The following is a 14,880-nucleotide window of genomic DNA, read 5'->3' on the forward strand; positions in this document are numbered from 1 at the left end:
ATGTGTCCTTCTCTGGAGGCCTTAGGAGAAAAATCCATTCCCCTTGTCTTTTCCAGCTTTTAGAGGCCACTCACTTTCCTTGCCTCAAGGTCCCTTCCTTCAATTCAAAGCCACCTCTGATCCTTCTGATTCCCTCATCCACTTTTAAGGGGCCCTTGTGATATATTAGGCCCACCCAGGTAATCCAGGATAACCTTCCTATTTTAAGGTCGCTGATGAGGAACTTGAGTTCCATTTGAGATCTCAATTCCCTCTTGCCATATAACCTATTTATAGGTACCAGGGATTAGGATGTAGACAGCTTTAAGGGACCATTCTATTTACCACAATTCTTGACTTGCTGATTGTAACTTACTTGTGGGTGAACTAAGTTTTTGGAGTTAAAACACATCTAGGATCATAGTAAATATGTTTAAAAGTTAAGAAAAATACCAACAATAGATAAGAAAATGGAGTGACAGTTAAACCACTTGGCTATATAAAACTAGTTAACTGCTAAATTTCTAATCAGGTATGGTCTTAGTTTTTAATTGTAGCTATGTTTTTAAAGAAGGATATGAATCAAGTTAAAATGCATTATGAGAGCTTGCTAATGAACCAGATTTTATTAAAGCGAATAGTTTACTTAATTTTAACATTTAAATATACCAGTTGCACTATTTCAGTCTGCTCAGATCCCTTTAAAACACTGGTCAAGTTACCACTTACTAATGACTACAAAGGACAATATTTGTAATCAACTATTGACATTTGTCTCCCAAGGCAAATCTTGAATAGAATTGGTTACTACTTTTAAAAAGGTGTCAACCCTGATTCTTTGATTCCTGTTTCATAAAGAATTTCAGTAATTCATGTATAGAGCAAGAAATTTTAGGTTAAGAGCTAGAAAGGTCTTGAAAACACGAGTCTACTTTATAGATGCAGAACAGAGTCTTTGGGTGGGGGAAACCGGAGTACTTAAAGAAGAGGCAGTGAATTCAATATAACTACCAATATCCCTAAATACCTTTTTCTGTGAAGTAATTCAGTGTGTGTATGGACATATCTGCCCAAGCTGTAAATTAAAAATATTCCTTATTTTAAAAGAGAATACTTCCCTCCTCTGTCCCCAAGTCAATTTTTTGCAGCAACTTTGTTGAATCTTTTAAAAGATAAACATTGCCTTAATTTTTTTATTTAAATCAAGTTAACATATAGTGTAATAATGGTTTCAGGAGAATTTAGTGATTCATCACCTGTAACACCCAGTGCTCATCCCAGCAAGTTCCCGCCTTAATGCCCATCACCCATTTAGCCCATCTCCCTGCCCACCCTCCCCTCCAGCAACCCTGTTTGTTCTCTGTATTTAAGGGTCTTATGGTTTGCCTGCCTCTTTGTTGTTATATTTTTCCTTCCCTTCTATGTTCATCTATTTTGTTTCTTAAATTTCACATGAGTGAAATCATATGTCTTTCGCTGATTTATTTCACTTAGCATAATACCTTCTAGGTCCACCCACATTGTTGCAAATGGCAAGATTTCATTCTTTTTGATCGCTGAGTAAATACTCCATTGTGTGTGTGTATACACACACACACCACATCTTTATCCATTCATCAGTGGATGGACATTTGGATTTTTTCCATAATTTGTTGTTGATAGTGCTGCTATAACCATTGGGGTGCATGTGCCCCTTTGAGTCAGCGTTTTTGTATCCTTTGGATAAATACATAGTAGTGCAATTGCTGGATCCTTAATAGGGTAGTTCTATTTTTAATTTTTTTAAGGAACCTCCACACTGTTTTCCAGAGTGGCTGCACCAGTTTGCATTCTTACCAACAGTGCAAAAGTGTTCCCTTTTTTCTGTAGCCTCATCTGCCTCCTCTATTGTTTCCTGTGTTAATTTTAACCTTTCTGACAGATATGAGGCATTCACCTTACTATAAAACATGTTTGCATTCAACACTTTGTGTTTCAGAAGCATTGTAATGTTTATAGTAAAGTTATCTTAAAGGGTTTCTGTATCAATTACTTCTATTTTGTGCTGGAAAAACATTACAGGAAATCTTCAACACTATCATCCCAAAGATAGCAAAAATGAATAATGATAATTCACATGAAATTTAAAAATTTTTACATGTTTTATTTATTTTTGAGAGAGAGCGCGGGAGTTGGAGAGGGGCAGCATGACCCGGAGATCATGACCTGAGCTGAAGTCTGATACTTAACTGACTGAGCCACCCAGGTACTCCCACACATGAAATTTTAGATTTTACAGTTAAAAAAAAAAAAAAAAAAGTTTTCGAGTCATTTTGATTTATAGGAAATTGGTAGATAGCAGTTTTAAATTCTTACTTATTTGGTGCCTATTCTATTTGGTGCTTGATTCTTGGAATTGAGTGGTGAGCAGTACCATTCGCCTCCAGTCTTGGAGCTTGCAGTGTAGTGCAGAAGACAAGTGATCACATCTTCATGTGAAAACTGCAGCTGTGAGAAGCAACTTTAACAGTAATTCTCAAACTTTTTGGTTTCAGGATCTTTTTACTCTTTAAAAAGTTATGGAGAACCCAAAAAATGGGTTGTATCATTTAGCATATTAGAAATTAAGATGTTATAATTTACAAATAATTAACTTATTTAACACTGATCCTTATGTTAATGTAACATTTGTGTGAAAAATAACTTACACTAAATTTGGTAAGAATGTCATGGTTTTCATTTTTGCACATCTCTGGATTCTCTTAACTGCCTCTGCATTCAGTGTTTTGCAATATGTCATCTCATTTGATATATATGAAGAAAACCTGGCTTCACATGGAATTGTCATTGAGAAAGGAAGTACTCTGTGGATCCCCAGAAGACTTACGGGCTCTCAGAGTTCCTTGTTTTACACTTAAGGAAGTGCTGCTTTAAGGATAGGCACTTTGTATCATGAGAGAACATGTGGCCTATCATGGGGGTGTGGTTCATTGGAACTTTGGTAACCTTTGAGAACAGCTTTATTAGCTTTATACATAAAATATATGTAAAGTGAGATCTAATTATCAGCCATCAAAATGAATTTTTTAAAGATCAGTTATTCTTATGATCTTAATATCACCAAAGTTAGATGAAATGGTATGGGCCAAAACAAATTTAGGTCCCAGTTTTTCAGCCAATATTGTTGGATGGAGTTTTCTTACATGGTTTCTGTTAAAAAACAGAACAACACACACACACACACACACACACACAGCCTTGGAATCAGTAGACATTCTGTAGTTCTACCTTACATTATATTTTGCTCATACACTTTTTCTAATGTTCATATACCCGGGGGTATGTTGTGTGCCATTGAATGGTGCCAAAGTTCTTAACTTTAGTTCTGGGGCCCTCCAATAGTATCTGTAGCCTTCTGATTGCAATGGTGTAGCAAAAACAAGTGCCCCCCTGCAAAAAAAGTTTTTTTAATTCTTCAAATGATAAATTGCTTAGTTTCTTTGTATAGACTGGAACCTGTACAGGCAGATTTTGCTTAATAGCAATGAGCAGCTAACCATGCACCTGCCCCTTTATTTGTAAACCATTTTCTCCATTTAATAATTAACGTATCTTTCCTTTCAAACTTCACATGTTGCTTATTACCAAGGTAATATTTTTTATCTCCAGGTATAGTCATACCTATTAGTGTATTGTGTCAGTCGTGTCGTCATTTGCTTTCTTGGTGGCCAAATTGTCATAAATACCACACTCTAAAAATGCTAAATAACAGCAGCGATAACTACTTCCCAATATGCAATGGTGGGGTGGGGGAGAGAAAATGCTATCTACAATTATATCAATAACTGGTGATTGGGTAAAAGGAATTTTCTCAGGTTACTATTTTTGATGGCATAGATACAATCAGTACAATAATTTTTCAATGGCATTATTCAGAACCTATTTAATGCCCAGTTTTGAGATCTGTAGACTTGAAAATTTAGGTGTAAATGAAGTTTAATTTTTAAATTTGATCAGTTATGTAAGAACATGGCTTAAAAAGTCAAGTAATTTTATAAGGTTTGTAAACAAAACCCAGCAATGTTTGCACTACTCCTCTCCAGAGGTTACTATTTTCAGTTTAGATATTTCTTAGGATATGTGTCTTCATGTTTGTGACATGTATGCTTTAAAATAGGTTGCAACAATTGTATCTATTAATGTCTTACTGTGGGATTTAAATGTTTAACCCTCACCAGCCAACTCCTTTCCTCCACCTTCCATCTTCCCACATTCATGCAATAACTGATTTTAGTCCATATTTAAATTTCATATTATTGCAATCATATAAATATTCATAACTGAGCCATACAATAGAATATGATTGTGTAGTTTTTTTCTTATATAATTTTTATTTTTCCTTCGGTTAATTTGCTTTTTATTTTTCTTTGTATCATTTAAAACTAATTCACAGATGAATAAACACTACATGAACTAATGGAGTGAAAACTTTCGAATCAACATGTTTATAGATATTGGATGTAGGAAAACCAACCAAAATCATTTCTTTAGCTATATTTTATAAGCTTATAAATACGGTATGTTAGCATTTAGACTATTTCAGTTAATAGTAAATAGCTGATTTCTAGTAAACAATGTGCCACAAATAGCTATCAAAATACATTTACATATATATTTTGTATATCGAAATTACCAGTATTTATGTCATTAATTTTGTTCATCTCCATTAAAAACATTATATCCTTCTGATTTAATTAATTCAATTTTTTTTGAGTCCTGAAAAAATACATCTTTAATTTTGCCAACAAAATCTCTTTTAAAAATCTCTTGAGTAACAGTATTTACCTTTCGGCCATATTCAAAGCCCCCTAGATAACTAATGCCATCATAGTTTAAATCAACAAATTTTTTGTGTGGATCAATATCCTCCAAGAGAATCAGGTTGTTATCTAGGTAGGCCTTAATAACAGTCTGATTTTGAATTACACTTACATGGTGCCATTTATTACAAAAGAATGTGCCATTGCTATAGATCATAGGCACAGATATGCTTTTTCCTAAGTTAACTGCTATTTTCAAGGACTGATTATGGAGACCAATTGCCAGAAAATCATTTTCTTCCTTTTGAGCTTTTCCTATCCATACAATTAAGCCTTCTGTTTCAGTAGTACTGAAATTTAAGGATATAGTAGTGAACTGAAGGTTTCTCATTCTGTAATCTGGATCAATGTATTTAATATAAGAATTACCCATAAATTTTGCAGTTGAAAATGAAGTTTTGTTTTCACAATACTTTCCCACCCAACCCAAAGCACAGAAACAATTGTAAGAAAATGATTGGTCGGGTATACATAGAGATTGGTGGAGACAAAGATTATTTGAACAGTGCACAGACTGGTTACATGTATTTCCAGTCCAATGTGGCAAACATTTGCAAGAAAAAGTTGTGCCATTTACTATACATTCACCCCTATTTCTGCACACCTTGTACCCACAGGGGGTCCCATCACAGTCACCTACATTTGCTCCGCTTTTTGCTCCTAATTCAGTTAATTTTAACTCTTGATTATTTATAATAACTTCTCGGACACAGCCCTGAAAACCTGTAGGTTCATTTGCTATTGACATAGGATTTACAAGATTTAAAGATGGCATTCCTCCAACATAGAAGTCAGTATTTGTGTCCAGGGAGCTCATTTTTGCATTGGCTTTTTCTGTTACATTTATCCCATCCAGATCCAGGTAGCCTTCCGCACCAACTCTTCCTGCTTTAATCACATGCCAAATACTTCCATTAATAGTCACTTTTTGGAGAGTTTCTAGAATGATAGTTCTGTCACCAAGGTTGTAGCGAAGTTGAACAGAACCATTTACTAAGGAGATACATAAAAAATCACCTGTTGAGAAAGAAAACCAGTTAATTAGTAACAGGAAAATGTTACTCCATTAAAAACTCTTGCCCTTTTTGGCCATTTGAGTAAGTTTTGGTTTTGGGCAAAAAAAGGCAAGTCTTGATCACAACGTTAGAGAATTTTATTTCCATCTACAGATGAAAATAAATGGGTATTTATTCATACATATATCCTGTATTATTCAGGAATTGGCCACATAAGCTTTTCCTAGTTGTAAATATTTTACATTGAATGAAATGTATTGTGGTACTAAGTTAAAGTGAAGTTTACCTTTAATGATTTTATCTAGTTAAGGATGAATGTGTAAAAAGTTTTTAAGACGTTTTACTCCAAACATCTGATTCTGCTTTTTTGACAGAGATTGAGGCAGTAAATAAGAGAGTTAAGAACAGTTAATACGGGTGCTATGAAAAAGTTTCAGCCATGTCCTTGGCATCAAGTTCTGTCTACAACTACACACATCCCTAGTTGAGATCTCTCTAAATTTCGTATCTCAGTTTGTGAACTTTCTCCCATACACCTGGCATCTTCCAGTCTTTGCAAACTCAGTGAGTCACTCCCTCATCCTCCAGTTCTTCAAACTAAAAATTTAGCTGTGATCCCTGATTCCATATATTTTTTTGTTCCACACAGAAACAGATTTATTAACATTTTGGTTCACTGCAAACATCTTGATTCTGTCCGCCTTTGCCATCTTCATTAGATTCACTAGCTTTATTTCTAGCTCAATCTATTTGCTAGAGCCTCTTCACTCTTCCTTCCTAACTGAATTTCCAATCTAAACTGAAGCTAAAGTGATCTTTTCAAGTGAAAAGATCTGGTCATTATACTACCCTTCAATGGCATTTGCTGTTACCATAAAAGCCTAAAATATTTAACATCTACAGAGGCTCTGCAGGTTTCCCAGCCCCTTTCTCCAGCTTCACCTGGAGTGTATTCTCCCTCTTCCTCCACTCTCTTTACTCCAGCAACACTGACCTTGTTCTTGCCTCCGAACGTTTGTGCACATTTTCTTTTTCTGGGAACACTCCACCTCATCCCATCTCATCTAGGAAACTCCTATCCTTCAGGTCTGAGATCAAATGCCACTTCCTCAGAGAACTGTTCTGTGATTCCACAGAGCTGGTCAGGTTTTTTATTTTATTTTATTGATAGCACATTTCTCTCCTTCACAATGTTTACCTCATTTTATAATTATATAGTCATCTGGGAACAAATATGAATAAATATCTAGCCTGTGTATGAAGCTGCAGAGAGGCATTCAAAGGAAAAGTAAATGCAGCTCTCTGTGCCAAGAAAAGAATGTGGCCCTTCAATGGCAAAGCTGCTTCAAGAAGTTAGCAAAGTGGTTTACATAACAAATCCTGCAGATGTCTTCCTCAAGATAGCATTTTCCCTTCTCCCTAACATTTCACAACCAATAAAATTTCTTATCCAAGGAGATTTCTTGGCACATGCTGTTCTTCCTTTTCTCCTGGGGCAGTGCAACACTGCCTCACCTCTCTCCCACAGTGTCCTTTCCTTCTACTCCCCTTTGTGGTCCCCTTCCCACCATTATTCTAAGAAGACTGGAATATGTAGCAGGTCTATAGTCCTACACCTATGATTTCAACTTGAGAAAACTATATGAGCCCATGCAAAGTATGGTTCTCTGAATCATTTTCCTCAGAATTTCTAGTGACTATAATCTGTCATTACACCTGTGATTATTTAATAGGTGCCTCATCCACTAGCTCGTAAGCTTCATGGAAACAGGGTCTGTGTCTGATTTGGCCCAACGGTTTATCCCCAGCACCTAGCACAGCACCTGGCACATAATTAGATGCTAAATAAACAATTATTGAATTAAGAAATCACCTTTAGGAATGGCTGGGTGGCTCAGTCTGTTAAGCATCTAAATCTTGATTTTGGCTCAGGTCATAGTCTTGGGGTTGTGAGATCGAGCCCCATGGGGGCTCCATGTTGACTGTGGAGCCTGCTTAGGATTCTCTCTCTCTCTCTCTCTCTCTCTCTCACTCTCTCTCTCGCTCTTGCCCTCACTCTCTTTCTCTGCCCCTCCCCCACTTGCACACGCTTTCTCTCTCTCAAAATAAACTTAATAAAACCCAAAAAACAGTAAAAAATGATTAGGAAAGCTAAAGTTGCAATCTATAATATCAAGTTGCCAACTCTAAGAGGAAAGAGAATAAAGGAAGGCTTATTTTAATGCAGTTTTGCTGGTATGTTGTCTTATGAAGAACTGACAAAAAGTGTTTTTCTTTTCCCCCTTTGTGTCCCTGGAAGCTAAGATTGCTCTTGTAACTGTACTAACAGATTTTGTCATGCAAACCTTTTATTTTAGTTGACTAGAATATGGTGCTGTAGTCATGGGTTGTGAGAACAGATTGGCATTAGGATAAGTATATGTTAGAAATTGATCCCTAGTGGACAGTCCTTACAAGAAACTGAACTCATAAATGGACTGAAGATCATAAATGAATTCACTGTTGCTATTGTTCTTTAAAAAAATTGTTTTTAATGTTTTATTTATTTTTGAGAGAGAGCACGAGCCGGGGAGGGGCAGAGAGACAGGGAGTCACAGAATCCAAAGCAGGCTCCAGGCTCTGAGCTGCCAGCACAGAGCCTGACAGGGGGCTCTAACTCACGAACCATGATATCATGACCTGAGTTGAAGTTGGATGCCTAACTGACTGAGCCACCCAGGTATCCCTGTTGTTATTCTTTTTAATGTTTATTTTTGAGAGATTCGAAGCAGGCTCCACACTGAGAGCGGAGAGCCCCATGTGGGGCTTGAATTCACCAACCTCAAGATCATGACCTGAGCTGAAGTCGGACACTAAAGGGACTTGAGCCACCCAGGCGCTCGGGATGACTAGGCTTTTTAAAAACATATTTGTGAGGCTTATAGCTATAGCAAGATGAATTCAGGCTATCCATGATCAATTTGTGCTTAACATAATATTGATAATTTTTATGTATCAAAACACTTTTTCCTAAAGATCGCAAAGGGTGATCTCTCTTTTTTTTTTTAGAAAGGGTGCAAGTGAGCAAGGGGCAGAGAGCGAGAATCCCATGAGGTGCAGAGAGGGAGAGAGAGAATTGGGACTCACCCTTGGGGCTCGAGCTCACCTGATATGGGGCTTGAACTCATGAACCGTGAGATCATGACCTGAGCCAAAGTCTAATGCTTAACCGACTAAGCTACCCAGGTGCCCCACATTCACTTTAAGATATTAAATTCTTACCAGCAATGGATAAACAGGTGCCAAGGATTTCTTTCTTTTTTTTTTTTTTTTTAAATTTTTTTTTCAACGTTTTTTATTTATTTTTGGGACAGAGAGAGACAGAGCATGAACGGGGGAGGGGCAGAGAGAGAGGGAGACACAGAATCGGAAACAGGCTCCAGGCTCCGAGCCATCAGCCCAGAGCCCGACGCGGGGCTCGAACTCACGGACCGCGAGATTGTAACCTGGCTGAAGTCGGACGCTTAACCGACTGCGCCACCCAGGCGCCCCAGGATTTATTTCTTTAAAATTTATTTCCAAAATGAAAGATCTAAAATCAACTAGCATAATTTTGAAATTATCATTTTGTTTCAAATTTTATGTTAGATTATTAAAATTATTAACCTCAAAATAGACACAGATACTTTATTAATTGAGAATTTGGTCTTCTACATATGAAAACCTAATTGGTTCTTGACGTCTAAATTTGTCTTTTTTTACATTGTGTACTAAGTGGGCACTTTTTACTGAAAGTTCCTCTTAGCAGAGAATCAGCTAGAAGACTTAGTTAAGGTTACATTAAGCATAACTCATAAAGAAGGTAAAAAGTATGAGAACATCACTTGTATTTTATGCAACCTTAAATAAATGAAACATATGTTACCACTTCATTACACCAATTGAACACTAATAAATAAGTTTATGCTTTTCATCTGATAAGTACCTTTTGGCTAATCTGAAAATGTAAAGCTTAGATTTTTAATATTTTACAGTTTTCGTGATTTTCCTACATAAGTGTCAAATGCAGCACCAACCATGACATGAAAGTAATAAATCTATTTTTATCTCTTTTTGTAAACAGTGTCTAAAGCAGAGAAAAGGAAAATCTTGACTGACATGAATTGAAATACAATGCCACTTAATAACAGATGAAAGAAAATGTGCTCTTGTCTTCCTACATATGTTAATACGTACGAGCTTTTTATTTTACATACATAAACACAAATATGTATCTAGTGTACTAATTATAAAACTATAGTACAACATTCTTGGCCAGTACTGTTCCAAATATATCTTGATTTTATGCCCTTATCATACAAAGGTTAATCCTGAGGTTTTTTTATAAACAACATAACTAAAACTGATTGTTTTTTTTATAAAGTTTATTTATTTTGAGAGAGAGACAGAGAGAGCACGAGTAGGGGAGGGGCAGAGAGAGAGAGGGAGAGAGATAATCCCACACAAGCAGGCTCGACCTGTCAGCACAGAGCCCTACGTGGGGTGGGGTTCGAGCCCACAAACCATGAGATCATGACCTGAGATGAAATCAAAAGACGGATGCTTAACCAAGCTAAGCCATGCAGGCACTCCTAAAGCTGATTGTCTTTTAATGTCTCTTGATTTATAAGTATAAATTTTCTGTTTATGTACAATTCTTCCTTTTAGCATTTTCACAGGGAGATTTAATCATGAATTTAAAATAAAATATCAACTCTCAGGAAAACAGATCTAATGTATATTTTGTAGCTCAATCATGTTATCTTTTTTTTTCTTTGAAATTATCTTTTCTCCTTGAAATTATTTTGAAGGTATTTTACCAGTGCATTGAGATGGAAACACTTTAGTCTAATTCCCTGAATTCTAATCACTTAGCAACATATTAAGACACCTTTAAAAGAATACTTAGATTACATTGTGAAAATCAGGAAACCATTTTTGTTGACTATGGGAAACTAAGTAAGCTTATTTAATTATTTCCCAATACCAAAATTTCATTTTCTGAGAAACAAGATGAAAGAACAGCCAAATATAAAATTTATATATTTTGCAACAGAATTATAACTATAAAACCAAATGTCTTTGTCAAAATTCGGGAGAAAAACCCATGAAAATGGAAACCAACAGTAAAGTAATAAAAACTCAAAAACAATTTTTCAAACTGGAGCATACTACGTGGATATTTTTATTCCATATTGCTTTGCAATGATTGTGCTACTTTTAATAGTTAAAAATATTTTGGGGCGCCTGGGTGGCTCAGTTGGTTAAGCGGCCGACTTCGGCTCAGGTCGTGATCTTATGGTCCGTGAGTTCGAGCCCCGCACTGGGCTCTGTGCTGACAGCTCAGAGCCTGGAGCCTGTTTCAGATTCTGTGTCTCCCTCTCTCTGACCCTCCCCCGTTCACGCTCTGTCTTTCTCTGTCTCAAAAATAAATAAACGTTAAAAAAATTTTTAATAAAAATATTTTTACCAACTTATTTTGGAACGTGAATCCTAGGTTTACTATTTAGATAACAGAATAACTTAAAGAAAATTTTTGGAATTCTAAATGTGGGTGGATTTACTGCAAACACATCATTCATGCCTTCCTTTCCTTTATTTTTTATATACATATTTTGTTCCTTTTGACATAGGGCTATTGTGCTTGGCTTCAACCTCTTTTTTTTTTTTTAATTTTTTTTTAACGTTTTATTTATTTTTGAGACAGAGAGAGACAGAGCATGAACGGGGGAGGGGCAGAGAGAGGGAGACACAGAATCTGAAACAGGCTCCAGGCTCTGAGCTGTCAGCACAGAGCCCGACGTGGGGCTCGAACTCACGGACCGCGAGATCATGACCTGAACAGAAGTCGGCCGCTTAACCGACTGAGCCACCCAGGTGCCCCTCAACCTCTTTTTTGATGGGACGGTTATACAGTTGAGAATATACTGTATGTGAATTTTGCTAACTTCAATTCTAACATAACTCTTGCTATTTTATTTTTTTTTAATTTATTTCTTATTTTTTTAATGTTTATTTATTTTTGAGAGAGAGACAAAGCACGGACAGGGGAGGAGCAGAGAGAGAGGGAGACACAGAATCTGAAGCAGGCTCCAGGCTCTGAGCTGTCCGCACAGAGTCCAATGCGGGGCTCAAATCCAGGAACCATGAGATCGTGACCTGAGCCGAAGTCAGATGCTCAACCAACTGAGCCACCCAGGTGCCCCACCTCTTGCTATTTTACTAAAATTTATATTTAGGGAGTCAATTCGCAAACATTCACTTGCAGCGATAACAGAACATTAGAAGTATCAAATGTTTACATATTTTATAGGCTAGGTGACTTAAAGAAATAAAAATACTCTATTATATATTTCTTAATTAGGAATTCATTACGATTTTTCCCCCTGCAAATACCCCACCAACTTTACCTGATTGTGCTTTTAAGTGCTGTGCAACATAAAATAAGATGCCATCTGCAGAAAGAGGCTGAAACTGCAACTGAATATGTGTCTTTTTCTGAATACGGAAGGAAGCAAAAGACATCCAGGATAATTCATGGCTTCTGAAAGATGGATCACTTATAGATAAAGCTAACAAAACAAAAACATGAATTAAAAAAAATTAGTATTGCTCATATATACAGTATATTTAATTTTATCATTTAAGAACTTACCTTATCTTCCAAGAGTTGCTCCTTGCTAAATAAACTGAACCATGGTAAACTTGTTCTAATCCCACTAAATGTGGGCTTATTGTAATGGGGCCAATTACTGAAAAGCCTTCTATTCTGGTAACTCTGCTCCTTTTGGCTGGTACTGTGTGGCATAGATCCTCTGCTCTAGATCGATTATATTATAGAGAGGCATCATATGCATAGATTATGAGAATGTTTTATTCTTATCTCACAAAATTGAGATTCTTGGGAATGTCTTACATTAAAAATGCTTCCAAACAGATGATTCCAATTGTGCAAGATAGAAGATACCACTGTATGAATTATTCTTTAGTTTTTTATTTCTGATTAAAATGTAGAATGTAATCAAGTCAAGGTATGTTTAAAGTGACTATGTAAATGGAAACAAGTATCAGTTTACTTGAGAATAATTTAGATCTTATCTCTTCAGAAAGTACTAACCTTTGGGTTTTCCTTTATGGTAAGTCTAAGTAAATTCATTTCAGTATAAATTGAAGTAGAATCATTATATAGATTTATAATGTCTCATATATTACTTGTTGCTTCTGTGTGTTTATGAAAGGAAGAAGGAAAGTTCTGAACATTTGGCAGTATTTGTCTCTCTGGAATCTATAGATTCTTTGTACCTCATTTTATAATGTGACAGTGCTTCTTAGCTGGTTCACCATATATCATTGACCTAGTTATTTTGCCTATTCCCCCTTTGGACCAGGCCTGTATTGTTGTCCTTCGGTTGACCGGTAACTGGTAGGTGTTTATTCAAGAGGTGTTGGCATTTGCTGATTTCTAAGCAATACACCATTCATTTTGACTTATTGCAGTTCAAAATGGTAGAGGTTAGAATCTCCCAGTATGACTCGTAAGAGTGTAAAGTCCTATTCCTCACTCCTAGACCAGACCCTTAATAGAGCTGAGATGGGGTCTAGGAAGTATATTTTAAAAAAACACCAAGGTGTTTCTGGCATAGGTGTTACTTGGACCATATTTTCAAAAACACTGAATTAAGGTTTAAGAATACAGGGGTAGTTTAAAAAGTGAAAGTCCTTTTGAAGTCATTTTTGTAAGTATTACTAAGGTAAACATAATCATTATAAGACATTTAAACACTATGGCAGAGGGGCGCCTGGGTGGCTTGGTCGGTTAAGCGTCCGACTTTGGCTCAGGTCATGATCTCACGGTCCGTGGGTTCGAGCCCCGCGTCAGGCTCTCTGTGGACAGCTCAGAGCCTGGAGCCTGTTTCAGATTCTGTGTCTCCCTCTCTCTCTGCTCCTCCCCTGTTCATGCTCTCTCTCTGTCTCAAAAATAAATAAACGTTAAAAATAAAATTAAAAAAAAACACTATGGAAGAACGTAAAGTAAAAAGATGAAATTCCATTGTTCTTTCTCCTCTCTTAATTCCCATAAGCCACTGTTAACAGTTTATTGAATATGTAGCCAGTTTATTTTCTGATGCACATATAATTAATGTGTGTGTATATCTAACATCTGATTTATTTCACATAAAAGAAACCATATTATATACAAACTATGCATAATGTATTTACTTTTTCTACTCAACAATCTATCTTCATGAGACTCTGATATTAGCATATTTCACCTATTGCTTCTTATGCTATTATACTAAATGTTATTGCGCAGTATTTTTAAAAATAAACTGTATCTTTAGGGAAATTTTAGGTTCATAGCAAAACTGAGCAGAAAGTACAGTTTCCATATACTAACCTGCTCTGCATATATAATCCCACATATATAACCTCTTCATTATCAACATCCTGCTATGGAGTCATACAGTTGTTACAACTGATGAACCTACATTGACATATAATTCTCATCCAAAGTCCATGGCTTACATTAGGGATCATTTTTGGTGTACATTCTGTGGATTTTGACAAATGTATAATGACATGTACCTACCATTATAGTATCATACAGAGTAGTTTTACTGTTCTAAAAGTCCTTTGGGAGCACCTGTGTGTCTCAGTTGGTTAAGAGTCTGACTCTTGATATAGGCTCAGGTCATGATCTCACGGTTCATAAGATCAGGCTTCACTGTCAGTGCAGAGCCTCTTGGAATTCTCTCTCTACCTCTCTCTCTCTCTCTCCCCCTCTCCCTCTGCCCCTCCCTTGATCTCTCTTGTGCACCCTCTCTCAAATTAACGTTAAAAAAAATCCTCTGCTTCACCCATTTATCCCTCCTTAACAACTGGTAATCACCAATATTTTTATGGTCTCCATAGTTTTGCTTTTTCCAGCATGTCATATAGTTGGAATCACATGGTATGAAGCCCTTTCAGCTTGGCTTTTCTTCAGTTAGTAATATGCATTTTAAGTT

The 14,880-nt window shown here is 36.3% G+C and overlaps 1 protein-coding gene across 1 annotated transcript in view; it reads right to left on the minus strand.

Annotated features, from left to right (window-relative positions):
• Positions 1–4,450: 4,450 nt before the first annotated feature.
• Positions 4,451–14,880, minus strand: part of EYS (eyes shut homolog) — a 1,624,793-nt gene continuing 1,614,363 nt past the window's right edge. Inside the window, 2 exon segments of the mRNA XM_049653864.1 lie at positions 4,451–5,855; positions 12,283–12,444. Of these exon segments, the coding sequence (XP_049509821.1) occupies positions 4,666–5,855; positions 12,283–12,444 (1,352 nt within the window). The 3' untranslated portion in view covers positions 4,451–4,665.

The sequence above is a fragment of the Panthera uncia genome, assembly GCF_023721935.1.
Source record: "Panthera uncia isolate 11264 chromosome B2 unlocalized genomic scaffold, Puncia_PCG_1.0 HiC_scaffold_24, whole genome shotgun sequence".
NCBI classification, from domain to species: domain Eukaryota; kingdom Metazoa; phylum Chordata; class Mammalia; order Carnivora; family Felidae; genus Panthera; species Panthera uncia.